At 44.3% G+C, this 27,620-nt stretch overlaps 1 protein-coding gene across 2 annotated transcripts in view; it reads left to right on the top strand.

Moving 5' to 3' along the window:
- SPRED2 (sprouty related EVH1 domain containing 2) overlaps positions 1-16,681 on the top strand; it is a 120,215-nt gene extending 103,534 nt beyond the window's left edge. Inside the window, exons 5-6 of one of the 2 annotated variants that reach the window (XM_040224052.1) lie at positions 10,902-11,051; positions 13,352-16,681. In XM_040224052.1, coding sequence (XP_040079986.1) covers positions 10,902-11,051; positions 13,352-14,017 — 816 coding nt within the window. In that variant the 3' untranslated portion in view covers positions 14,018-16,681. The remainder of the gene's footprint in view (positions 1-10,901; positions 11,052-13,351) is intronic. The other variant, XM_040224053.1, reaches the window with a different exon arrangement.
- The last annotated feature ends 10,939 nt before the right edge of the window (positions 16,682-27,620 follow it).

Raw genomic sequence — 27,620 nt, 5'->3', positions numbered from 1 at the left:
GCTCCCTGTGTTAGTTACACAGCAACCTCCCCCTCACTCTCTGTTTCACATATGGTGATGTATGTTTCAGTGCTACTCTCTGAATTCGTCCCGCCCTCTCCTCTCCCCGCTGTGCCCACAAGTCTGTTCTCTATGTCTCTGTATGTTTTCCTGCCTTGTAAATAGGTTCATCAGTACCATATATCTAGATTCCATATATATGCATTAATATACAATATTTGTTTTTCTCTTTCTGACTTACCTGACTCTATATAACAGGCTCTTTGTTCATCCACCTCACTTTAACTGACTCAAATGTGTTCCTGTTTATGGCTGAGTAATGTGCCATCATCTATATGTACTACAGCTTCTTCACCCATTCATCTGTCGATGGACATGTAGGTTGCTTCCGTGTCCTAACTATTGTAAACAGTACTGCAGTGAACCCTGGGGTACGTGTGTCTTTCTCAGTTATTGTTTTCTCAGGGTATATGCTGAGAGGTGGGATTCCTGGGTCATATACTAGTTTTATTATTAGTTTTTTAAGGAATTGCCATAGTAGCTGTATCAATTTACATTCCCATCGACGGTACAAAAAGGTTCACTTTTCTCCACACCTTCTCTAGCATTTATTGTTTGTAGGTTTTTTGATGATGGCTGTTCTGAGATTTTTTAAAAAAGGAAAATGAGGGAGTTTTCTCAGAAAAGAGGGGGGGGATGTAGTCAAGGGAGAAGGGGGAATCCAGTACTCCTGATGAGCTACAGAAGCCCTGATTTCCCCTTCTGGGGGCTAAAGGAACTGAAGATACACAGCAGAGGTTGAGTTCTGTGCTCTCAGTGTTCCGCTCCTCCCGACTGTTTTTTCTGCCTTGTGTTAGGAAGCAGTGTGTCCTAATGACACATGAAAAGTAGGAGAACTGATGGGAGTTAGCTGGAAACGTTTGGCTTGCGGGGAGGCAAGAACAGCTGTAGACATGCCAGCTCCTCAGAATTCTAGGTCTTGGAATTGAAAGGGATCTTGAGTTCACATCAGACAAGTCAGCCTCCTTCCTTCTGGCAGACAGAGTAAGATTGGCCTCGTTTTATAGACACAGTCGTGGAAGCCGCTCCGTGTCAAATAGAGGACTTGCCTGAGATGCCACAGCTAGTTCACAGCAGAGGAGCAGTGAGCACCATCTCCTCAGCGTTCCCATTCATCGCTACCATTTTTCTCTTCCTCTGTTGAATAATTATATTTATGGTTTTTCAGCTGTCCTATTTTTTATACATCATCCTCATACAAGAGTTAAAGTCGTAGGGTTCTCTTGGACCCGAGTTGGAAAGGGGAGAAGAGATAAGAGAATAAATATGTGACTAGTGCCCCATGTGGCACATCCATATGACAGACTTGAAGCCTGAGCAAGTGTTACAGCCCCAAAGTCCCCAGAGTAGCAATAGGAAGGCATACCCTAAGACAGGTTTAGGTTTATTCTCCCACCTCAGTACAGCTACTGGATTTGGGCAGCCCTTCTCCACAGGGATTCCTCACGCTTCACAGCATCCATCCTCTGTAATGATTTACCTTCTCTTCTGTGCAGCTGGAATAGCACTTACTGTGTACGGTCCTTTGCATCATTGGGAAGAGTCATTCACAGCATGTTGTTTGGGTTGGAATTCTCTCCTAGAACCCAGTTAAGACAGGCTGGTTATATTTGCAGTGTCTCATCGTCCTTTAATTTCCCAGGTAGGCAGTCCTCCTTCGTGTAGGAAAAATGTCTTTTACAGCATCATCAGCTGTTAGCCATGTGTTTGCCGAGACTGGAGAACGTAGTTCTTCCTTGTGCCCTATGCTTGAACTGGTCACATCCTGTTTATCACCAGCTGCATCTGATTACTTTCTGGCTATTCAGAGCACTTGCTCCTAATGACATCTCCAACCCCTCCTGCCCACCCCAGGTGTTTCTAAAGCGTGACTAGAACAAGTAGTTGAAACCAAAATGTGACGCAGGAAGGGTTTCTTTGCTTGTTTCTTTGTTTGTCCTAGGTGAGCTTTGAGTCTGCAAATTGTGGTTATTTTCATTCTTGATTAAGTAGAAAAAATAAATGTGTGGAATTTTGTAAATGCAGAATGCCACAGAACTTTCCTCTTCTCAAGTTTGTGTTCCACCTAATCCATCCCCAGCGCACATGAAATCCAAAGGCAAATCTACCAGTTTTTAATAAATGGGGTTTGTTTTCTGTTTTTCTAAGGGGATTTTGGCAGGGGGTTAGTTATGTAATTTTTAATTTCTTCTTTGCACTGGGCCTTCATTGCTGCACTTGGGCTTTCTCTAGTTGCAACTAGGGGGACTCCTTTTCCTTGCAGTGCTCCAGCTTCTCGTTGCAGTGGCTTCTCTTGGTGCAGAGCACAGGCTCTAGGTGCACAGGTTTCTGCAGCGGCAGCTCAAGGGTTCAGTAGTTGCGGCGCATGGGCTTAGCTGCTCCGCACGTGGAATCTTCCCAGACCAGGGACAGAACCTGTGTCTTCTGCATTGGCAGGCGGATTCCTATCCACTGTACCACCAGGAAAGTCCGGAAAGGGTATATGTGATTCCTGCTTAGGTAGAGTTCAGAGGCTGGGATTCTAAACATTTTTGACATTTCCATTTCTGCAGATAAAGTCACCAAGACTTGAAGAAGTGAACTTCTTGTTCACTTCTTGTACCCAGCTCCATCCTTTGTTCACCTAGAATGCAAACTCCAGATCTCCTTGCTGCCTTTCAGAGAACGTTGAGAAAGGGAAATATTTATTCAATAAGTTTCAGTAGATTTCACATATATGAAATATACCATATTCTCATCATTGCCAAAAAGCCATCTAAATGATGGACTTTTCAACTAGTGCGTTGGCTCCAAACCTCAGCTGACTCTTCAGTGTGATATGGGGTTCTGCTATGCCCTCCTGGGAGCCCCAGTCTCATTTTAGAAGATCAGTTGATCAAAACTGTTGTTTCTACCCTTGGGATTAAGGGGCTGGGATAGAGTGGGGTAGGGAGAGAATAAGTAAAAGAGAAAATAGGTTGAAAATGTAAATTAATTCTACAAAGTTTAACTAGTAAAACTAATCTATGGTAGTGTCTTAAGAAAAGCAAATGTTTTGGGGGTAAAAACAGCTATGCTTTGTGACTGACACCAGGGAACAGCGTCCCATAAATGCTGCTGGCTGAGACCCAGCCCTGCATAGGGTGGCATGAAAATTCTCAGAAGACAGATGAGAGCTGCTTTATCTTCTGAATGCCAATAATTATCAAGCTCAGATTGCATAGTAAGAGGAGGATCTTTTATTCAACATGTAATACCTAAAGTGGCTAAATTAAAGCATTTAAATGTCTAAGGCTCAAACAAAAACTTTGAAATGCTCTCAATTTCAGGAAGGGCAGAGGCATTTTGCTAGCCCACCAGCTTGTGTCTTTCTTTGCTTACACATGTTCCATCTCATCTGTTTAAGCTGTGGATAGTAATATACTACTATTTCCATTTTATTAATTCATGCAGAGTACATGCTCAAGGTTACCCAAAACCCACTTCCTGCTCACAGCCCTGCCAGTGAAACTAAGCTGTGGGTTTGTGAGTCCTTTCCTTTCATGTCAATATTTTACCTAACTTCAAAATTTAGAAACAAAACTTCTTTTTTAATGTGTGGGAGTTTTGGTTTTGTTGTTTTTGTTTCACAATTGACAAATGCCCACTTCTTCCTCTGGGTCCTGGATGGGATAACGTCTTAGAGTCTAGGACAGAGTCATCTCCTCTCCCCCAACCAGCTGCCCCTCTCAGACCCACACTGCCTGCTAGCTAGCCCAGTTTCCTGCTCTACTTGCCTCTTCGAAAGAGAACACCTGGGACCAGTGTAAGCCCTGAGGACAGGTGAGCCAGTGCTACCTGTTCCCAAAGACCTGTTGACAGAATGGGGAACGTTCTGTTCAGCAGAGGGGAAAAGGATTGACCATAGATAGGCCTGCCATTCTAGCTACTGAGTGGAAAGGCTTGCTTTGTTCAACCCCAGATCACCTGAACTAGCAGCCTCCTGACACCCGCACCCATCCACTTCACTGTCTCCTGAGAGGCAATAGCTGCCCAGAGTTCCATGTGATCAGTGCCGCCTCCCCATCCAAGGTGGAGACGGTGAAGAATCTGCCTGCAGTGCAGGAGATCAGGGTGCAGTCCCTGGGTTGGGAACACCCTCTGGAGAAGGGAACAGCTACCCACTGCAATATTCTTACCTGGAGAATTCCAGGGACAGAGGAGCCTGGCAGGCTAGAGTCTATGACGGGTCGCAAAGGTTCAGACACGACTGAGCTACTAACACTTTCACACTTTTACTTTCAAATGCTCATGTGTATAAATAAAATGGAAACCCTTGCAATAGGAAGAATACTGAATATTGCTTTGGTGGCATCAGTGGCTGTACTATATTTTGGTGGTAAGCTGCAATAAAAATAACACAAATTGGGGTCATAACTACAAGTTAGCCATCTTTAAAAATTCAAAATATCCGGAATTCCCTGGCGATCCAGTGGTTAGGATTCTGCGCTTACACTGCAGAGGGCCCAGATTCAATCCCTGGTCTGGGAACTAAGATCCCTCAAGTCAGGAGGCCAAAAAAATAAATAAATAAATCATCTATAAGACAGGGCAGAGTCCTACTTTTATTAATCTGAATCGGTCCTGCAGCTTTTCTTTCCCCTGTGGCGATGACTTCTTATTTTTTCACTGAGGTGTAGTTGATACACATCCTGTGGTCCTTCATCAACTAAGCAACAGTCTTAGCCAGACTATCCTGTAATGTTCTGAAGAGGAGGGCAGAAGGATCACACATACAATTTTCAGAGCTCAAAGAAACTTTGGAGATCATCCAGGGCAACTCCTTACTTTACACCCGAGGACAGAGGCCCCCAGAGCTTCAACAACTATCCCGAGACATACGTCCTCGCCTGGCCTGGAGTCAAGGTTTCCCAGTTCTCTCCGAGAAGAGCTATTTTTGCTTAACGTTTCTGTGTGATTCCTGGATGACGCAGATTGGCTCCTTAAGCAGTGTCTTCACTTTATTTTCTGTACCTTATTCAAAACACGTAGGCCTGTCACCCTCTAGAAGCAGCTGCTCGGAGTAGGCTTGGCTCTGCCTGCTGTGTGTTCACAACAGTTCATGTGCTCCTGAGGACGCAGGGAGGATGAGGAGGCTGGCCTTGTGTGCTTGCCTCTCTGGAGGTAGCATTCATCCCATTTGTCTCCATCCCCAAGAGGGAGAAGAAAATGAATGGTTGCCAGCCTTCCAGTGTTTCTGCTACCAGTGTGGACTTGGTCAGGCTGGTTGCATCTCTTATTATTTGGAGGTTCCCAGCACCCACTGTTTCATGTCTGTACCCTCTGACTCTTGCTTCCACCTCCCTTACCTTTCTTTTCTCAGCCTCCTGTGTTTCCGTATTAAAGTCTTGTCTTACTGCCTTGTTAAAGGGCTTTAGAACCAGGCCACACAAAGCTTATTACTCAAAAGACATGTTTTTCTATAACCATAGAAAAATTTGAAAATGTAGTCAAAGGTATACCCCTTAAAAGGAGGACTAAATTTAGGTGGTTAAAAAACATAACTCCCATACATAAAATAGATAAGCAAGAAGGATGTACTTTGTAGCACAAGGAACCATATTCAGTATTTTTCGATAACCTATAATGGAAAATAATCTGACAAAATATATATGTGTCTGAATCACTTTGCTGTATACCTGAAACTAACGCAATATTGTAATTCAACTATACTTCAATTATTTTAAAAAAAGAACTCCCCAAAGTATAGAAAACGGTGGAACACTGCCTAGCTCAGTTTGCAGGACTAGCATAACCCTGCTGTAAAAATGGGCAAGAATTCAAGTAGAGAAAAACCGGAGTCAAACTCACTTATGAATGTAGATGTAAAGTTTTTTTGTTTTTTTTTTTTTGATGTAAAGTTTTAAAGCAAAATCTTACCAAATCACATCAAATATTTGTAAAACAAATTTAATGAAAGACCAGTAAAGTAGATATCCCAGGCATGCAAAGATGGTTAATATTTAAAAAGCTTAACTGTTTGATTCATACGTTAATGAAACAAAGGTGAAAGACCATAATCATCTCAATAGACACAGAAGAACCATCTGGTTACATCCAGTATTTTTCGGTGACAATCTATAGCAATCTGGGCTTCCCCAGTGGCTCAGTGATAAAGAATCCACCTGCCAGTGCAGGGAGACGCAGGTTCGGTCCCTGGGTTGAAAAGAGAATTCCATGGACAGAGGGGTCTGGTGGGCTATAGTCCATGGGGTCACAAAGAGTTGGACACGACTGAGCACACACACTTTGCAATCTAGAATACAAAGAGACTTTGGAACTTTATTGCCACTCCAGTTATCTGGAAAGGCTATATATGACAGAGAATTGTTAGAAGTTGTCCCATCAAAGTCAAGTTCAAGACAGCAAGAGCCATTCTGTTTTTCCACATCATGCTGGAAACCTTGGCAAAGATACAATAAACAAGAAGTTACAAATAATGGAAAGGAAACCAGACTGTCTTTTGTGGGTGATAGGAATTTGCTTAGAAAAACCCAGAGAATCACTGGATAAAACACTTGAACTTTATAAGGAGTTAAGCAAGGGGACCAGATCACAGGATCAGTAACTTTTTTATAAAATCAATAGTAACTGTTTCGAAATGGAAATGATTAATCTCATTTTGTTTTTACAGTTACCCTGAGGACAATTTTAGCTCCATTTTACAGATGTGAAAACTGGAGTTAGAGGTTGCCTTGTCCAAAATCAGACAACTTACAATTAGCAGAGAATTGATTCAAATCTAGTCTGCCTGGATTGAGACTGTGATATTTAGCATTATGACATTCCCTTGCATTTCTGTTGTTCGGTGCTTCCTATTAGGTTACAGGCCTCTTAATCGGACATCTCTTTAATAGCAGGCATTGACACTGAGCTGCAGTCACACCCAGACCCAGAGGCAAGGTTTTCTGGCAGCATACATGGAGGTAACAGTGGTTGTGCTCACACTTTCATGTCACACGGGACCTCCCACAAGTAGGCGGCACCCCACGGCAGTGTCTGGCCTTGTTCACAGTGGGTGACATCAAAGGCTGTCTCTGGCTGCTCTCTCTGACTCAGGAAGCCTGCACCGAAGCCAGCCCACTAAGCAATCTGAGGTCCCCAAGCACAGAGGACCTCTGCTTTTGTTCTTCTTGAGCTCACACCTACAGCACTTCAGAGATTTCCCCCACCCCACCAAGAAGGCGAGTTGAAAACGGCAGCCAGTATTTCCAGGTTGAAGGTGAAGTTCTCGGATTAGTAGGTGGGTGGGTGTCATGAGCTTGTGTGCACAAGTGGCAGGCATGTTCTAGAATCTTGTTTGTTGAGGTGCATATGTGTACAGTCCAGTGACTGCTTTTTTCCACAAGCAGAGAACGGAGGCATTCTTCCAGAGGTGTGTATGGTGAAAGGTTTTCCCTCTTGCCTCTTCTTGGAAATACCCTAATAATATATTCCTTTTGCTGGTAGACACTTGCCTCTTGACAAGATTTATCTGATATCACAGATATGGAATAACCCTCAGCTTCCGATGGAGCCTCTTCTGCATGCTTTAGCCCAGAGCAGTCGGGCAAGGGAGGCAGTGAACTGATAGCCCGCCTCAGTCTTCTGGCCTCCCTGCTCCTCTGTAGAGATTTGTCATCAGATTAGGAGATGTTGAAAGGCCTTTCTCAGTCAGTCTCACGTTCTCTGAATTGTCAGAAAATGGCCCAGGAAACTTTGCACTTGACTCTGCAATGGGAAGAGGCTGGTCCAGGCTGGGGAGGAAGGCTGGGAGCGTCAAAAGGGGACGTCTGATTGGCTGAGGATGACTAGGAAGTACTGGGTGTGCCTCATTTCTCAGAATGACTTTCTATACATTGTTAACCTGGACACAGGTCACAGAAAACAGGGTGGATTGGGGTAAACAGATGACTAACACCGAGGTGACTGTGATGTGTGAACTGGGTTTCTGAGAACTAAATGCCAAGTGCATTTTACAGTGTTTAATGCTGAAGTAGCTTCTAACCTAAGATGTGACTGTCACATGAGTACTGGATAAGAGTTTAACCCTTGGATTTGAATCATACAGAAGGGCCCTTATCTACTCATTCAGAAAGTATTTACTGAGATCTGTAGAAACCTTTGTATTCTGAGACACCACCCCTTACCACCTGGGTCTGTATAAATCAGGGCACATCGTCTTACTTGGTAGAGTTGTACTTGTGTTAATCTCACCAAGATGAACACAGAGAAGCTGGGCTCTCCTGGAGCTGCAAGGAGATCCCACTGGGCTTGGCGGACGGGGCCTGCATTTCAGTCCCGCTCTGCCAATGGTTGCTTGCCATAGTTGGCAGGATCCTGAATTTCTTCAGATGGCTGTGTTCCTGTGTATGACGTGGAGACGATATTTTACCTGCACTGGTCACTGGTGGATTCACGTGTAGCCAGTGCCTGGCACATCATAAGCCTTCACATAGCATGAGACTGTGAAGGGTTGTATGCTTTGTTGTACTGTCAACTTGCAACCACTCATGTGTTAAAGAGGGTGGCAGTACCTCCAAAGACGTAAGGAAAGAGGGTGGGTGAGAGTAGAGGACAGACCTGAATTTGAACAGAAGTAAAAATTCTGTGTGTCTCAGTTTGGTCTCTTTTAGTTTCTGGGATTTGAGGGGTAAGTAGCAACTCTTTCCTATCAGGGTTCTAAACCAATTGAGAAAAAAAGTGAAGAGACTGTTTATTACTGATGATGTGAGTCCCAGCTTACATCTGCAGGAAGTGGACATCCCAGGACTAGACCCTGAGATTAGACAGACCTGCCCTACCAGGCACGCATGCACTGGATCTCCATACCCTCCCCACAGTGGGTGGGCCCTCAACTGTCCAAGTAGACCACACAGTCCCAAGAAAGGTTGCCAGCACATGCTATTTGCCAGTTGGGTGGCTCCCAAGAGGCAGAGGAGAGAAGTAGCAGGCTCTGAACGCCCTGTTCCACTCTACCTGCTGTGGAGAGGACTGAAAGGGACAAGAGAGGCCAGGAATGCGGTGCAGGTGGAAGGCTGCCACAGAGAAGGAATCGGCAGTGGCAAAAAAGAAAGTGTACCCGACGGATGAGCCCCGTCATTCTGGGTTAAATCACCAAAGGGAATTGGCTCCTCTCTATGGGACATCCTAGGGTGGATCAGGATTCAGGCTTGGCTGGATCCAGAAGTTCAAGTGGTATCTGTGGGATCCTTCTTCCCTTGGTTTTTTGCTTCCCTCCATCCTCAGGTTCTTTCTTTCCCTGCACCTTCACCAGGATTCCAGGCATACAGGACCCTTAGCTCTTAACTAGATAGAGACAAGCACCTTTTCTGACCTGCCCATCAGAAGTCTCAGGATTGCCTCACGGAGAAGTGTGTGTCCATATCTGAATTAGCCACGAGATTGTGGGATTGGAAACAGGCATCACCCCCGCATCACACAAACCAAATAGAATTTAAAATCCAGCAGGGCTGGGTTTCCAAAAGCATGGTGCACATGTCCACCAAGCTTTAAAAATTAATGTCAGTTGTGCTGCATAGAGGAAATACGGGTGTCTTTTCTTTTTTGGCCACACTGTACAGTGTGTGGGATCTTAGTTCCCCGACCAGGGATCAAACCCACACCCCCTGCAGTAGAAGCACAGAGTCTTAACCACTGAACCACCAGAGAAGTCCCTGAGTGTCTCTTCTTTTTCCTGAGTACTCGTACTACTATTTTCCTGAGCATTTATTACTTTATAAGTGAACGTAGTGGAGGAGCGGAGAATAACTCTCATAAGTCTATTTGTTTTAACCTTGCCTTGCCCTGGAAAGGATCAATGACACTAACAAAAAACAGTAAAATAAAAGGATATAAATAAGCATATGGGGTAAGGGGGATATAAGAATGAGAAGCAAGCAACAACTAAGGAGTTTCTAGATATCTACCAGAAATAGGACACCTCAACATCAAGGAAAATCTTTTCATTTGTGAAAAAAAAAAGAAAAGAAGAAGGGTCCATTACTCTAAGGAAGAAGGTAGAGTGGAATGAGGATAGGATTCGCATGGGCCCTGGTTTTCAAGGCAATTGCCCCAGCTGCATTTGACAAAGCCTTTTATGAGCATGTGGCTGCTGGGCCCCAAGGTTGTGGAAAGTGACCATCACACCTGGGATCACCTGGGGGCGTGAAGCACCAGAGGTGTTCTGGGAGAAAATGGGGCCTGGGCTCTGCCCACAGCCACAGTCTATTCTGATACCTGGTCACCTTCCTAAGGCCTTCATGGAGGCTCCAATCTGAACTTGTCACCTCTACTGGGAAAACAGCTCTGTGGGCACCCTCCAGAGACAGTGACCCTCAGGCTTGCCTCCAAGCCAAAGATTATAAAATTTTTTCCTGGAAAGCCAGTACCCATGATACCCCTGAGGTATCCTTATCTCTGAGACTTTCCCAGGCTGGGCTTAACCCCACAAAGAAACATATGGGTTCGATTTTTTGCTTGTTTGCATTTCCTCTGCTTGCCCAAGGACCTCAACCAGGGCCACAAACGAACGACCATTCTTGATCAAACTGGAGCACACCCACGAGTGGCCTGGTGTGGCGAGCCCTGCCCCAGAGCCGGTCGCTGCTCCCACAGTTGAGAAAACAAACCCAGCTTTCCAGGGGCTGGGGGCTGGGTTTCTCTGCCCGTCGTGTTTAGACAACCGGGCCCTTCAGGGGTCCTCCTGCCTCCCACGGCCAGGATAAACTCAAGATTTCGGGAAGTCCAGCGAGACGCCACAAGTGGGGGTAGACGGTGTGTTAGTTTTGGGGCGGACTTGGTTTTTGTTTTTAATTAACTCATGGTTACCTCCTTCTACACAGACAGCTACAGACAGTTCTTCTAATTCGTCTCAGAAGAGGGAACAACCTACTCGCACAATCTCCTCCCCCACATCCTGTGAGCACCGGAAGGTTTATACCCTGGGTCACCTCCACGACCCATACCCCACGGACCACTATCACCTCGAGCAGGTGAGCAGGGATCCTGTTCCTTGGCAGTCATGGGGTGACCTCCTGATCTGAAACAGCTGCCTTGCCCTCCCTTCAGCCACATGCCTGAGCCTAGGCCTCTTCTGTTCTCCTACTCTGTTCCCCCATTCCATACTGGAGGTGGTATAGGCAACTCACCCTCACTCAAGGGTTTTCTGTGTGCCAGGCACCTTGCTAAACCCTTCATGTGATTTATCTCCTTTAATCCTCACAAATTACCCAGAAGCAGGTCTTCTGCATCCCCAGTTGATAGATGAGGAGGCTGAGACTTAGGGAGAGGGTCCCTGGTGGAACAAGATTAGATGGCAGACTCTGCTCACCCAGAATGCTACCCTGCCTCCTGCATTCCTCTGTCCAAAGGGTGTGAAAGCACAGAACCACGATTGGTACCACAGAATACTGTATGTTTGGGCCAAAGGCCTGGCATCATGGGCTGCAGGCCCCAGCTTCCTTGGGGAGCTATAGCTGGAATTCAGTAATACAACAAATATTTACCCAGTGGCTGTTTTTTGGAGCAAGTTCGCAAACTGTGGGGTGTGGACTGGTGCCCATGTGGGTGATGTGGCCACCAGTCTGCTTTGAAAAGAGAAAAAGCACGAGGCACTGAGGTTTTATAACATAAAGCTAGATTTATATGACTCTTTTTTTCAAAATTGTTTTATTGGGTGTGTGCTTCCTAATATTTTGGCATGAAAATGTTCTTTTTAAAATCAGAGTATGGTAGCAATAGATGGGAATTGACTTTTTGACTCTCTTTCGAAATAAATTAATAGCAAAGACTGTGTCAGCTCCCAAACTTTGTTTTGAAATACTGCGGGATTGTATTTCTTCCAAAGTTGGGGAAACTCTGACGTCAAGAATCTGGCAGGAATTAGGACAAAGCCTGTGAGACATGGCCCTTGCCCTCAAGGAGCTCACAGTCTGGTGGGAAGTGATGGATAAATTTAATTAGTGTGTGCTAAATTCTAGGATAATATTATAATGACAGTATTGGCAACAGTTATCATGTGCATCCTGTGTGACAGAGCCTGTGCTTACACCGTTTAGATTCTTTCTGTTTGTTCTCACAATAGCCCTATGCAGTTTGATCATCAGGGAAGCGAAGTCCGAGGCTTAGCGACTTGCTAGTAAATTCTGTAGTCTGAATTCCAGTCAAAGCCATGCTTCTCACTCTTTAAAAAGCCTTCATGCTCAAAGGGCTTCTAAGGTGGGAAATGTCATTGTCTGCCACAACTGGGATGCCCTGTGCAAGGCAGGCTTACATGGATCCACTCAGTAACTGTATTCAGCACCTGCCACTCTGGACAAGGTACTGATGCAAACTGTAGGAGGCCAACCACAGGGATAACAGTTTCATCATAAGGGAGAATGCAGGTTAGGTTTGAAATCTAGACAGTGTGGCTCTGGGTCCAGCCAGCCCAGGTTCAGATTCCACTCTGCCACTCACCACCTGTGAGATCCTGGCAGGATTCAAACACCATTGGCCTCTGGAACTTGTAATCTTACGCTCTGTGTATTTGAGCATCTTATCTCCCCAACCAGATTACAAGGTACCTGTGAGCCTTCATTGTCCCTGGTATCCACTTTTGCTTTTTTGAACATGACCCACAGTGAGACACACATTCTATATCATGGACTAGTATGCACTTGTTAAGTACACACAGATAACAGATGTACTTACCTTGTAATGGTCAATGCACTCCAGAGTTCTTCTGCTTCTCTGGGAAAAAACAAAAGTCTTGAGAGAGGATGGCCTACAAAAACAGGTGAAACTAATCTATGCTGTTAGAAATCATGGTGCCAGTGTTCTTGCCTGGAGAATCCCAGGGACGGGGGAGCCTGATGGGCTGCCATCCATGGAGTCACACAGAGTTGGACACAACTGACGTGACTTAGCAGCAGCAGTCACCATCACCTTAGTGGTGGGAGGTCACAGAAGGGAGATAAAGATATTCTAGGGACATCTCAGGTCTGCTTTTGATCTGGGCATGTTCAGCTTCTGGAATTTCAAACTTTATCTTCACAGTGTGTATACCTACCCACATCTATAGCAAAACTGCAACAGAAAGGGGGGAAATGCCGGTCTCGACCCATTAACGTGATTTCCTGACCCAGGAAGGGATTGAGACAATTTGAAATACATCTTTGACCCGCAAGCTGTTAAGTACAGGATGGGTTTGTTTCTTCAAGAAATGCCCTTTGCCAAGGTGAAGGATGCATTATTTGAAGATTGGTTTGTTTAGCTGCTGCGATAAAGTAACGTCTCCTTTTTCCTGGGGCAGCCGATGCCAAGGCCCTACCGCCAGGTGAGCTTCCCGGACGACGACGAGGAGATCGTGCGCATCAACCCCCGGGAGAAGATCTGGATGACCGGCTACGAGGATTACCGGCACGCCCCTGTGAGGGGCAAATACCTGGACCACACGGAGGATGCGGACTCCTACGTGCGCTTCGCCAAGGGCGAGGTGCCCAAGCACGATTACAACTACCCTTACGTGGACTCGTCAGACTTTGGCCTCGGCGAGGACCCCAAAGGGCGTGGGGGCAGCGTGATCAAGACCCAGCCCTCCCGGGGCAAGTCCCGGAGGCGGAAAGAGGACGGGGAGCGCTCCCGGTGCGAGTACTGCCGGGACATGTTCAACCACGAGGAGAACCGGAGGGGCCACTGTCAGGACGCCCCCGACTCCGTGAGAACTTGCATCCGCCGGGTGAGCTGTATGTGGTGTGCAGACAGCATGCTCTATCACTGTATGTCGGACCCCGAGGGGGACTATACAGACCCGTGCTCGTGCGATACCAGCGACGAGAAGTTTTGCCTCCGGTGGATGGCTCTTATTGCCTTGTCTTTCCTGGCCCCCTGTATGTGCTGTTACCTGCCTCTGCGAGCCTGCTACCACTGCGGAGTGATGTGCAGGTGCTGCGGGGGGAAGCACAAAGCAGCCGTGTGACTCGGTTTCCCTCCCAACCCCCTCCCGTCCACAGCCCCAAGGGGACTCGTCTTCTACATCCTCTCATCTCTCCCCCCGCTCGCGGGTACCCACTGCGCCTTTCCAGCCTGGGGAGCCCACCTGGTGGACTCTGCACCCCCTCCGCCCACTCTGCATCAGCTACACCCAGGCCCGCGCGCACAGTGTTCTAAGGAAAGGACCCTCTGCCTAGACGCTCCTGTATTATTAACAATCTGTAATCAAGCTAACTATCTCATACAGGTGTTGATTTCATGTCCTTCCTGCCCACCTCGTCCAGTTTCAAGGCGCCTGCAGCAGAAACTGCTGATTTTTTTGGTGGGGTTTATCGGTTTTTTTTTTTTTCCAAGAGCTCCAAAGGCCATCTTCCTCTTGGTTCTAGCTTGCCTATTGCTAACGAGCTTGCTTCCTCAGGTTCCTGTGGTAATGGATTGTCAGAATGGTGAAACCCTACCAGATGTATTTTTGAACCTGCAGTCAGTTACTGTGTATAGGAGGTAATCTAGTTAACAAAATTCTACCACAAAACCAGATCGCTTTAACGTTTCTAAAGCCAAACTTCCCATGTAAGCTGCGGTTTCTATCTAGAGCCCATCATCTTCTCTCTCGACCAACACCCCCCAAATCTGTCAGTTACTCACTGATGCAAAACATTCACTCCTAAAATGACTGAGAATTGAGCCTTAACTTCAGATTAACTTGTGAGAATCAGGAAAATCCTTTAAACTGCATTGTATCCTCTCAGACCAGGGCTAGAAAGGGGATTTCAGGTTTCTCTGAGCCTCCCCACTGACCCTAAAGTAGATCTTTTTAAAATTATGTCACCACCACTTGTAAAAATTTAGCAATACCGGAAGAAAATGCTAATGAAGTAAGAAATTTTGCTCATTGTTTTGCAAACCAAATAGTTTCTTTCAAACAAACCAGTGTTCTCCCGAACATGGTCCGGTTAAGAAACACTAAGGTTGTGGTAAGTAAAACTTTAAGGGAGCTTTCTTTCCCCCCAGTGGCTATTTTCTATTAACTGGGGGAGATTTTAAATGTCATCAATTTGAAGAGTGGTGGGTTGCATTCTGTTCATGGGTTTGTCATTTTGTTTTCATTTTGGACTCAAAAAAACACATCACTAAATTCTTCATTTATACTTGGGAAAAAACAAGGCCATATATAAAAAACCCTTCCAATGCCTAAGTGTCTTTCTCCTGCAACCCCAAACCCAGACTTGCCACTTTGAGTGCATGGATGGTTAGTTCAGCAGTCTGGGTCCACCTGTCGCCTTGCCACGTAGAAGGCTTCTAATTAGCTGGAAAAGAGTATTTTTCTAATATATCGCAAGGAATAGCCAAATCTTACTGCAGAAAGGGGAAAAAAAAAGTGAAGAGTGGTTACCTATACCTCGCATTGTACAATCAGAACACCGTGGAGAGCACAGGGGACAGGCTTGTCTGCACCAGCTGTTCTTCCCACCGTGATCTCCCTGTGGCTGCTGCCAGCTGAGTGCACAGCCTCATTCCTCTCTCCCCTCCCCCCGCCCCCTCAACCATCCCTTCTCTACAGCACACAGGACATCAGTCTCCAAGGAAAGGGACTTTTTTCCCAGTCTGCCAATCATACTGGGAAAGTGCTGGCCACGCTTACCTTCATGGGAACGTTCTCAGCTTACCTGAGAGTGCTTTGCATTTCTTCCTCAGATCATCCATGTAAATACCCAGTGTGCTTATGAGTTTGTTTGGTAGGTGTTTTCGTTTGTTGGAGTGACTGATTTGGGTCTTCCGGTCTGGGAAAGGAGCAGAGGTCTATTAATCTGGTGGTGCAAGACAAGAACCACTTCCCATCCTGGAGAGCATCTAGAAAACCTTCAGCCAGCCTCCAAATGCTGTTGAGAGACCATCTTCTCCCCCACCTCAACCCCCATCCTGAGGCATCTCCTCAGGGTCTTTCTCAAGGTCTCCTCTCTACAAAGCACAACACTAATGTATGTTCTGTTAGACCTCAGTTCAAGTGTCCCTATTTATTTCAATAAGAACACACCTATTCTGGCCGCTTCTTGTTTGCCACGTCTGTCTAGCCATCATCTGTTTCTATCTTCCTTCACCCCTTGTCCTTTTCCACCCCTTTGAAGAGTTAATGCTGGTGAATCTTAGGCCGCGTATCCTTTTTGGTTTGTGAAGAAGGCAGCGGTTAAGGGCACAAGAACAGCCGTGGGGACATTTTATGTAAATACGTCTCTCTAGTTGCCACACTGCAGCCAAACAGTGTGTAGTATTTTCCCAGTCAGCTTTGCCATACTTAACGTCAATCATCTGAGAGAAATTATTCAGATTTTATTTTTGTATCTGTGGTAACAAAACATTAACCAAAAGATTTTCTGTTTGGAAGCGTCCCCTGACCCCAACTACAAAGCTATTTGCTCACATTAACAAATTAAAGTGCCTGAAGCATAATTCATTCTTTACCTGTATACTAAAAACCCCGTTGTATTGATTTTTTTATAATAAGCCTTTTTACCTCTGTGTAAAAAAATATATATACAAGTGTATGATGTACATTTTAGTTCTTAACTTTTTTTTATGGTTTCTAATATGTATGACCAATGTAGCCATTGCTTTAAAATGTACCATGTAAATATAAACACATCCTATCAGATCGCTGGCTTTGGGCTGTTTCTCTGGCTGGAGACAGGGTGGCATTTGAGTCTCTGCGGACGTGGGAGCTCTTGCACACAGGATGGGAAGGGGCTTCCTTTGGAGAAGGATGTGTGGACACCGGTCGGTTTTTGTGAGGCCCTTCCCGCCTCTGGTTATGTCATATTCCCCAGGGGAGACAGCAGCTCCTCAGGCTCGGATGCCTCAAGTGAAAAGAATGCTGTATGTCACCACCCGGGGAACACCCCCTCCTCCTCGCCTGGCTTCCCCCACGCGTGCTCCTCAGAGGGAACAGCTGTACTTCCTCTGAGTTGTTTTCAACTGGTTCCTGCTGAACCTTTAGAGAGAGAGAGAGAGAGTGAGTGTGTGTGTGAAGTTTGGAACACAGTTTCTCACAGAACTCAATTGTTAAAACTACAAGATCCTTAGTCTCCTCAGAGTGGTTTGATTTTAGTGATATTTGGCCCACTTTCAGTTCCAAATGGGCTCTTTGGATGCTCAAACGTTATATGCAGTGACAACACCTTGGAGAAAATGAACTGTGGGGTCTTTTAAGGGTCACAGAAGAACGTTTCAGCTTATTCTCTGGAAAGCCAAGTAGGGGCCTTAAAAAGAGATGTGTAGAGGGGCCCCTTCATCCTAGTCTCAACTCTTCCCAAAAGGGGTGACATTTCCAAACTGCTGGCAAAGATGAAAAGCAACAGGAGATGCTGGAAATTAGAAAGTGAGGGGAGAGAAAGAAGCCATGAAGATTGGTAATTAAGAGATCATTAGAGAACTTCATGAGAGTTCGTACATAAACTAGGAGGCACACAAACCAAATTATGGGTGAAAAGTCAACATGAAGGGCATGTAAACATGGACGTCAAATGTAAAACATGTTTCCAAGAAGTTTGATGGTAAAGGAATAGTGGGAATGCTCTGAAGGACAAGAAGAAAAATAATATCTGCTGAGACAATATGTACACATTTACCCATAACAATCTGAATAAATGGCTCTGATTTAAAAAGAGAACTTGGAAGACACATCCAGAATTGCAGCGGGCCCAGGATCACCTGGCCCTTGTGCCACCCCACAAGGCATGTCCCTCCCGGCGTCTCTGTTTGGAGCTGAGGAACGGAGGTTTAGAAAGGGTAAGTAACTGGGACCTCCCTGGCGGCCCAGTGGTTAAGACTCTGTGCTCCCAAAGCAGGGGGCATGGGTTTGATCCCTGGTTGGGGAACTAAGATCCTACATGTCCCACAGTGAAGCCGAGAAATAAAATGGCTACTTTCTTTTAAAAAAGAAAAGAAAAAAAAGGGTAAAGAACTAAAGTAACCTGTAGTCACTTCCCTGGTGGCTCAGACGGTAAAGCGTCTGTTTACAATGCGGGAGACCCAGGTTCGATCCCTGGGTTGGGAAGATCCCCTGGAGAAGGAAATGGCAATCCACTCCAGGACTATTGCCTGGAAAATCCCATGGACAAGAGGAGCCTGGTAGACTACAGTCCATGGGGTCGCAAAGAGTTGGACACAACTGAACGACTTCACTTCACTTCACTTCCCCTGTAGTCATAAGAGGCAATGACCTAACCAGGTTGGGTTGACTGACTGCAGAGCCTAGGTCCTTGCCAGGCCTCACTGATAGCTCTGCTCACCCCCTCCCCATTTGTGGGCTTAAAAAGTGGGCACCAGGCAAGAGCCTTGCCTACTCTTCCCTGTTTCCTGGGGCCCATCAGGCTGCTACAGGATTAGTTTGGTGCCCTACGTGCTCAGCCAGGAGCTGGGCACACTTTATCCACCATCTCCTTCAACCCTCTGTGGAACAGAGTTTCTACCTCACAGGTGAGAATGCAGGGATAGAGAAACCACGTGAACCCGGTCCCTGGACAGTCTTTCTGCCGTTACTAGCCATTAGCCTTTGGGCAAGTGATGTCACCCTTCTGAGCCTTGGTCTCCATGGGTGTAGCAAGTGAGATAATACACACCGAAAGCACGTCGTGAGACTCAGTGATTACAGTTCACCTGTCATTACAGCGCAGCATACAGGGTACTCCTTCCTTCCTCAGCTTCTCCTCTGTTCTGGAACTCTGGGAAACCCCAAGAACTGGAGAGGACGCCGTCTTTTGAAGCACAGGAGGCTGAAGCCATTATGGGATTTTGTGAGTATTTAGACCTACAAAATATGTGTGCTGCGATTTCCTTTTCTCAACCTCTCTGCAATACTAAGCTAGGTTTCGATTCCTTGCTGGCCCTCCCAGACCCCTTCACAGCCCTCGTGATGGCTGCAGAAGGGCGCTGAGCTGGCTGATTCCTCAGGAGCCAAAGCACACAACTTGCCTTTCTGACTGCCTCCTGAACCCCCGGCCCCTTCTGTGGCATTTGGGGTGTGAGTCAGTGGCCTCATCTTCTGGGCCTCTGTTTCTCCTACTGCTCTCCCGTTGCTAGTTACCACTCACTCTTCATGGTGGGCACCTCCCGGAAAATCAGACCTTCCCAGGGAAGAGAGTATTGGTGAAGAATTGTGATGCCCAGGGACTAGAGGTGGTTTGTTATTTGAGCACAGCTTTCGAGTGCATCCTTGTGAAAGAGTGGCCAGAGCTTATAGAAGTGTGCAACTGCCTGCAGGCATTCTGAAATGCAGGCCCACTGGGCTTTCTGATTTGTGGGGTTAGCTGGTTAGAAATATCACACTGTGTGTGTGTGTGTGTGTGTTAGTCAGTCAGTCGTGTCCCAACTCTGCAACCCCATGGACTGCAGCCCACCAGGCTCCTCTATCTGTGGAATTCTCCAGGCAAGAATACTGGAGTGGGTTGCCATTCCCTTCTCCAGGGCATCTCCCCAACTCAGGGTTCAAACCCAGATCTCCTGCATTGCAGGCAATCCTTTACTGTCTGAGCTGCCTCTTCAGGCGCAAACCAGATGGGTGGGATGAAAGGAGAGGACCCTGGTGACATCTTGCACCACCAGATACCAGGTGATCTTGCAAATCAGGGCCCTGCCATGTCCTCAGCTAAGGAAGCCACTAGTGTTAGCGGTTCCTTCCAGGCAAGCTGACCCCTTGGCAGTGTTGGAACCAGGGTGCTGCTGGGATTGGAGGGTGGAGAATAGGTGACATGCTCTGTAAATTTATAAAGAGGAATCAAGCCAGTTATGTGACAAGTCACACTTCATACGCTTTTCTTCTCACTGTGTCTTATCTTTTTATTCCCCCTAGTTTTGGGGGAGGGCTCTGATTATTATAAAAGTAAAGAATACACATAGTTATAAAAATGTCATAGGCCAGAGAAGTATAAAAATGAGCATCTCCTGTGGGCCTGTTCACGTCATCTTCCCTCTCTGTGTATCTCTGTGTCCAAACTTCCCCTGTTTATAAGGGTATCGAGGCTTCCCAGGTGGTGCTAGTGGTAAAGAACACACCTGCCAATGCAGGAAACTTAAGAGTTGCAGGTTCAATCCCTGGGAGGGAAGATCCCCTGGAAGAGGGCAGGGCAATCCACTCCAGTAGTCTTACCTGGAGAATCCCATGGACAGATGCGCCTGGTGGGCTACAGGCCATAGGTTAGCAAAGAGTTAGATACAACTAAAGTGACTTAGCACGTGTGCACGTCTAAGGGTATCAGTCATTAACGGATTAAGGTCCACTCTGTGACCTAATTTTAACTTAATTATATATCTGTAAAGACCTATCCCCAAATAAGCTCACTTTCTGAGGAAAGAGATCAGGGCTCCATATGAATTTGGAAGAGACACAATTCAACCCGTAACACTCCTCTGTCCCACCCAAAATAAGCTCTGTGCATCCTTCTAGATTTTTCTGTGTATTTGTAGACAGATGTGTGTATGTGCACACATATTTCTCTTTGGAGAGGAACAGAAATACAGCTGTGCATCTGCCTACACTGCTCGAAAGCCATTCTGTGCCTTCTGACTGGAGAAGTTAGTCCATTTCCATCTCATAGTAGTTTGATATGTCTATGGCCATTTTGTTGTTTTCTGACTGTTTTGTAGTTTCTCTGTCCCTTTTCTCATCTCTGGCTCTCTTCCTTTGTGACTATGATTATCTTTAATGGTACAGTTAGATTACTTTATCTTTTGTGTGTCTGCTATGGGTTTTTGCTTTGTGGTTACCATGACACTTACATATAACCACTTATAACAGTCTATCTTAAGGTGATTACAATTTAAGTTTGAACGTATTCTGAAAGTCAACATTTTTAATCTCCCCACACTATGTTTTCTGTTTTTGCTCTCATATTTTACTCCTTATTTTGCGTATTCCTTAACTAATTATTATAATTGTGGTTATTTTTTTTACCAGTTTTGTCGTTTAACCTTCATACTAGCTTTATAAGTGATTAATCCACTATCTTTACAGCATTCCATTATTCTAAAATTTTACTATATAGATATCTTTACCAGTGAGATTTATAGTTTCATATGTTTTTCTTTACTAATTAGTGCCCATTCTTTAACATTTCTGATAGTGCTCGTTTAGTGACAATGAACTCCTTTAACTTTTGCTTGTCTGAAAAACTTTATCTCTCCTTCAAATCTGAAGGACACCGTTTCTGGGCACAGAGTATTCTTGGCTGGAAATTTTTTCTTTAAGCACTTTGAGTATATCATTGCCACTGCCTTCTGGGCCACAGAGTTTCTGCTGAAAATCAGCTGATAGTTGTGAAGTAGTTCCTTGTGTGTAACAAGTTGTTTTCCTCTTGCTGCTTTTAAGATTCTCTTCTTGTCTTCAACTTTTGACATTTTAATTATAATGTGTCTCTGTAGACCTATCTTATGTGCTGCCTATAAGAAATTCGCTTCTTATATAAGGACACACAGAGACTGAAAGTGAAATAATGGAAAAGGGTATATTCCGTGAAATGGAAATCAAAGGCTAGGATAATCTATTCTTATATCAGATAAAATAGACTTTAAAACAAAGACTGTAGAGGACTTCCCTGGTGGCTCAGTGGTTAAGAATCCACCTTGTAGTGCAGGGGACATGGCTTCGATCCCTGATCAAGGAACTGAGACCCCGCATGCCATGGAGCAACAAAAGCCCATGAGCTGCACCTCCTGAATCTGCACATTCTGGAGCCCATGGAGAGCCCATGAAACACAACTACTGAGCCCGCCACCACAACGTGATGCAGCAAAAATCTTACGTGCCGCAACTAAGACCCGATGTAGCTAAATAAATAAATAAAACAAAGACTGTAGCAATAAACAAAGAAGAGCATTATATAATGACAAAGGGGTCAATCCTATAAGATGATATAAGATTTGTAAATATTTTTGCATCGTGTGTGCGTGTGTGTGTGTGTGCGCACGCATGCATGCTCAGTCATGTCTGACCCTTTCCAACCCCTTGGACGGTAGCCCACCAGGCTCCTTCTTCCATGGAATTTCCCAGGCAAGAATACTGGAGTGGGTTGCCATTTCCTTCTCCAGGGGATCTTGCTGACCTAAGGATCGAACCCATGTCTCTTGTGTCTCCTGCAACGGCAGATGGGTTCTTTACCAGCTGAACCACCAGGGTTCATGCATGCTAAATTGCTTCATTCATGTCCAGATTTTTGCAACCCTGTGGACTGTAGCCAGCCAGGCTCCTCTGTCCATAGGATTCTCCAGGCAAGAATACTGAAGTGGGTTGCCATGCCCTCCTCCAGGGGATCTTCCCGACCCAGGGATCGAATCCACATCTCTTGTGTCTCCTGCACTGGCAGGCGGGTTTGTTACCACTAGTGCCACCTGGGAGGAACACCTAAATATAGAAAACAAATATTAAAAGACCTAAAGTGTGAAAGAGACAGCAACACAATAACAATAGGGGACTTTAATATTCTACTTTCTTCAATGAACAGATCATCCAGACAGAAAATGAGCAAGGAAACAGCCTTAATCACCATGTCAGATCATGTGAACGTAACAGAAAAATATAGAACATGCCATCCAAAAGTAACAGGATACATGTTCTTCTGAAGCACATGTGGATTTTTTTCCCCAGTATAGATCATGTTAGGCCATAAAACAAGTCTTAATAAATTTAAGAAGATTGAAATCATAGCAAACATTTTTTTCAACCATAACTGTATGAACTAAGAATGAATTGCAGTAATACTGGAAAATTCACAAATATGTGGAGATTATACTACCAAACAACCAATGATCAAAGAAGAAATCAAAAGAGAAATCAGAAAATACCTCGAGACAAGTGAATATGGAAATACAACATACCAAAATGTGTGAGTGCTATGTGCTCAGTCATGTCCAACTCTGCAGTCCCACCAGGCTTTGCAATCCCACCAGGCTCCCCTGTCTCTGGAATTCTCCAGGCAAGAATACTGGAGTGGGTTGTCATTTCCTTCTCCAACCAAAATGTATGGGCTGCAGTAAGAGCCATTCTAAGAGGGAAGTTTATGGCGATAAATGCCTACCTCAAGAAACAAGAAATAGCTCAAATAGACAACCTTAATTTATACTTCACGGAACTACAACGGCTTCCCTGGTGGCTCAGTGGTAAAGAATCCGCCTGCCAATGCAGGAGACACAGGTTCAATCCCTGGTCCAGGAAGATCCCACATGCCATGGGGCAACTAAACCTGTGCGCTGCAACTGCTGAAGCCTGTTCACCTATAGCCCGTGCTCTGCAACAAGAGAAGCCACAGCAATGAGAAGTCAGAGCACCATAGCCGAGTAGCCCCTGTGCATCGCAACTAAAGAAAGCCCACACACAGCAACAAAGACCCAGTGAAGCCATAAATAAAATAAATAAAAATAAAAACAAGAAACTACAAAAAGAAGAGCAAATGAGGCCCAAAGTTGGCAGAAGGAAGGACATAGTAAAGATCAGAATGGAAGTAAATGAAACAAAGACTTAAAAGGCAATAGAAAAGATTAAGAATGCTAAAAGCTTTAAAGTTCTTTAAAATGATGAAGCTGCCAAACCTTTAGGTACACTCATCAAGAGAAAGAGTGGACTCAAGTAAGTAAAATCAGAAATAAAAGAGGAGACTTTACAACTAATAGCACAGAAACACAAAAGGTCTTAAGCAACTACTATGGATAATTATACACCAACACATTGTATAACCTAGAAAAAAAAATCTAAATTTCTAGAAGCATGCAACCTATCAAGATGGAATTGGGAATTCATTAGTGGTCCAGTAATTAGGACTTGGCTCTTTCAGTGCTGTGGCCTGGGTTCAATCCCTGTTCAAGGAACAAAGATTCCACAAGCTGTACTACACAGCAAGGAAGGAAGGAGGAGAAAGAAAAATTAATACTAATCCTTCTCCAATTCTTCCCCTAAAAAATAAAAAATAAGGCTTCCCTTTTAGCTCAGCAGTAAAGACTCTGCCTGAGCAGTGCAGGAAGCTTGGGTTTGATCCTTGGTCCAGAAGGATCTTACATGCTGTGGAGCAACTGAGCCCATGCACCGCAACTACCGAATCCCCACGCCTAGAACTTGTGCTCCGCAGCAAGAGGGACCAGAGTGACGAGACGCTCATAGCCCTCAACTAGAGAGTGGTGCCTACTCACCACAACTAGAGAAAGCTCGCACAGCAACGGAGACCCAGCACAACCTAAATAAAATTATAAATAAAAGAGGAGGAAACGCAAACTCATTTTATAAGATCAGCAGTGCTCTAATGCTGAAACCAGACAAGGACACCACAAGAAAATTCCAGGACAATAAGCCTGATAAACATAGATGCAAAAATTCCCTACAAAATCAGTATACAGATGACAGCTGCATTTCTAGACATTAATAATGAATTATCAGGAAGACAAATTAAGAAAATAATCCCATTTACAAAGAATAAACTGCCTAGGAATAAAATTTATCTGAGGCGGCAAAAGACCTATACACTGGAAACTGTAAGACATTGAGGAAAAAAATTGGAGAAGTTGCAAATAAATGGAAAGATATTCTGTGCTCACAGGTTGGAAGAATTAACATTGTTAAAATGTCCATAATACCCAGAGCAATCTAAAGACCCAATAAATCCCTATCAAAATTCCAATGACTTTTTTTCATAGATATGGAACAACCAATCATAAATTTTGTGTAGAACCACAAAAGACCCTGAATAGCTAAAGCAGTTTTGAGAAAGAAACAAAACTGGAGGCTCTCTGATTTCAAACTGTATTACAATGAATGTTATAGTAATAAAAACATCATGGCATCAGCATAAAGTCAGACACATGGATCAATGGAATATAATAGAGAACCCCAAAATAATCCCACACTTACATGGTCAATTTATTTACAGAAAAGGAGCCAAGAATGTAAAGTGGGGAAAGAATTGTCACTTTAACAAATGGTGGTGGGAAAACTGGATAACCAGATGGATGAGTAAAGCTGGACCACTAGATTATACCACACACAAACATTAAGTAAAAATGGACTAAAAACTTGAACGTAAGACATGAAATCAAAAAACTTCTAGAAGAAAATGTGGGTGAAAAGTTCTTTGACACTGGTCTTGGTGATAATTTTTTGGATTTGACACCAAAAGCAAAGGCAGCAAAAATAAGTGGGACTATATCAAACTAAAAAGCTTTTGCACAACAAAGGAAACCATCAACAAAGTGAACAGGAAACCTATGGAATGGGAGAAAATACTTACAGATCATATATCTGATAAGGGGTGAATATCCAAAATATATGAAGAACTTATACAAATCAATAGTAAAATCACAAACAATCTGATTTATTAAAAATGGACAAAGGAAATAAATAGACATCTTTCCGAAGAAGACATACAGATGGCCAACAGGTGCATGAAACAGAGCTTATTATATTAATAGTACATTAATCATCAGGGAATTGCAAATCACAACTACAATGAGATATCACCTCACCCTGGTTAGAATGGCTATCACAGAATGGGGTATGAATCAGATGAAAAATAACAAGTGTTGGCAAGGATGTGGAGAAAAGGGAAGCCTTGTGCACCATAGAAATGTAAATTGATGCAGTTGCTATGGAAACCAGTATGGAGGCTCCTCAAAAACTTAAAAATAGAATATAAGATCCAATATAATTCCACTTCTGGGTGTTTGTCCAAGGGAAGTATAAACACTGACTCAGAAAGATATATGCACCCCCATGTTCATTCTATGAACAGTATTTACGGTAGCCAACTACACACACACACACTAGAATATCACTCAATATTATTTAAAAGCCAGAAAGCTTGCCATTTGTGACAACATGGATGTATCTTGAGGGCGTTATGCTAAGTGAAATGAGTCACAGAAAGATAAGCATATATAATTTCACTTCTATGTCGATTCTGAAAGGAAGAAAAAAAATGATCTCGTAAATGCACAGGACATATTGGTGGTTTCTAGAGGGAGGGAGTGTGTAGAGGTCCAAATGGGTGAAGGGATTCAAAAGGTACAAACTTCCAATAATGAAATAAGTCCTGGGAATAATATTTAGTATGGTGACTATAGTTAATAATCTATACTGTATATTTGAATGTTGCTAAGAAAATAAACTGTAACAGTTATCATCACAAGAAAAAAAAATTTAACTACTTGTAGTGATGGACTTATTGTATTGATCCTTTCACAATATATACAAATACTTAATCACATCTTGTACATCTGAAACTAGTACAATGTTATATGTCAATTATAGCTCAATTTTTTAAAAAACTATGAGAATATAGATTTCGTCCATTAAGTCAGACGTTAAAAAGACTTGCAAATGTAAGCCAGTGACTCTCTTCTCACTAAAATATTTTCATTTGGAAAGTAGTTATTTTTCTTTAAAAATGTTATTTATGTCAACATGCAAAGGGTTTATTATCTAAAATAAAGTTTTAATAAATACTTTTAATTTCTCAATTTCAGTTTCTAATGTAATCATATCAATAACTATACCCTAGTCAAACTGAAGCTTTTTGAAGTCCTCAATAATTTTTGTAATGGGATCCTGAGAACAAAAAGTTGTGGCCTCTTCCTCTCTTTGGTTAACAGGCTATTTCTTAATTCTGCCCTTTTTCTCTTCAAATGCAGTTTTGACTCTGGCTCTTTTGGGGACTTTGTGTTATCTTCTTATTTTTGCCAGCTCTCATTGTATCTCTTCTTATATCTCAGACTGTTTTGTTCCTTCTTCGGCCATTTCCATTGAGACCATATCTTCTTGCATCTCTCAGAGGACACACTGCAGCCCTTATCTAAGATCAGCATCTGTTTCTTGTAGAAAAGTCAAAAACAGTCATGTTCAGAGAGCTCTGCTGCCTTCAGGTCTTGAGGACAGTTTTTCTCTCCTTCAGGTTCTATGTCTTTCCATTGGTCCCTTGTTGGAATTTTTCCATCACCTAAGAGAGCCCTTTATTCAGATTCAGACTTGGCCATCCGACAAGGTAAATGCAGTGTCCTCAGCCTCCCACTTGGGTGCTGGCAGTTTTCTCTCAGGAATCGAAGCCTGCTTGACTCAAACACTCATGCTGGCGGGCCTTGTCTGGGGTGTGTCTGCGCCACACTAGGGCTATACTTCTGCTCAGCTCTCAGGATCGCTGATTAGGTTAGGCTGGAGAATCAAATGCAGCTTGCAGATCTTTGAGCAACCGTTCCTAGCACCCTTCCTGGCTTTGTTTGTTTCACCACTGTTGATGTTACTTCCTCTAGCAATTAAACCTCTGAAGATGACGCATGCCTTCAGCCATCCTTCTCTCTCACTGTGCCATTTAGAGAGGCAGTAAAGGAGGATGAAACTAGGCTTTGACCTTGAAGATAATTCCTGCCTACCCAGGTAAAAGATCGCCACTAACAAATAATTTGAGTAAAACAAAACTGTTTCCTTCCCGCATGGGGGCTGTCGGTCCCACTCTGGCTCAGAGGGGGCAACCCAAGTGGTATGAAATCCAAGAATGCTCTAAATGCATCCCAGCGGACAATGTGGTTAGTGAAAAATCTGCCTGGAGTTTGGCTCCCAGCCTCCT

The sequence above is a fragment of the Oryx dammah genome, unplaced genomic scaffold (assembly GCF_014754425.2).
Source record: "Oryx dammah isolate SB20612 unplaced genomic scaffold, SCBI_Odam_1.1 HiC_scaffold_25, whole genome shotgun sequence".
Classification (NCBI taxonomy): domain Eukaryota; kingdom Metazoa; phylum Chordata; class Mammalia; order Artiodactyla; family Bovidae; genus Oryx; species Oryx dammah.
This window is presented reverse-complemented; position numbering and strand designations above follow the sequence as displayed.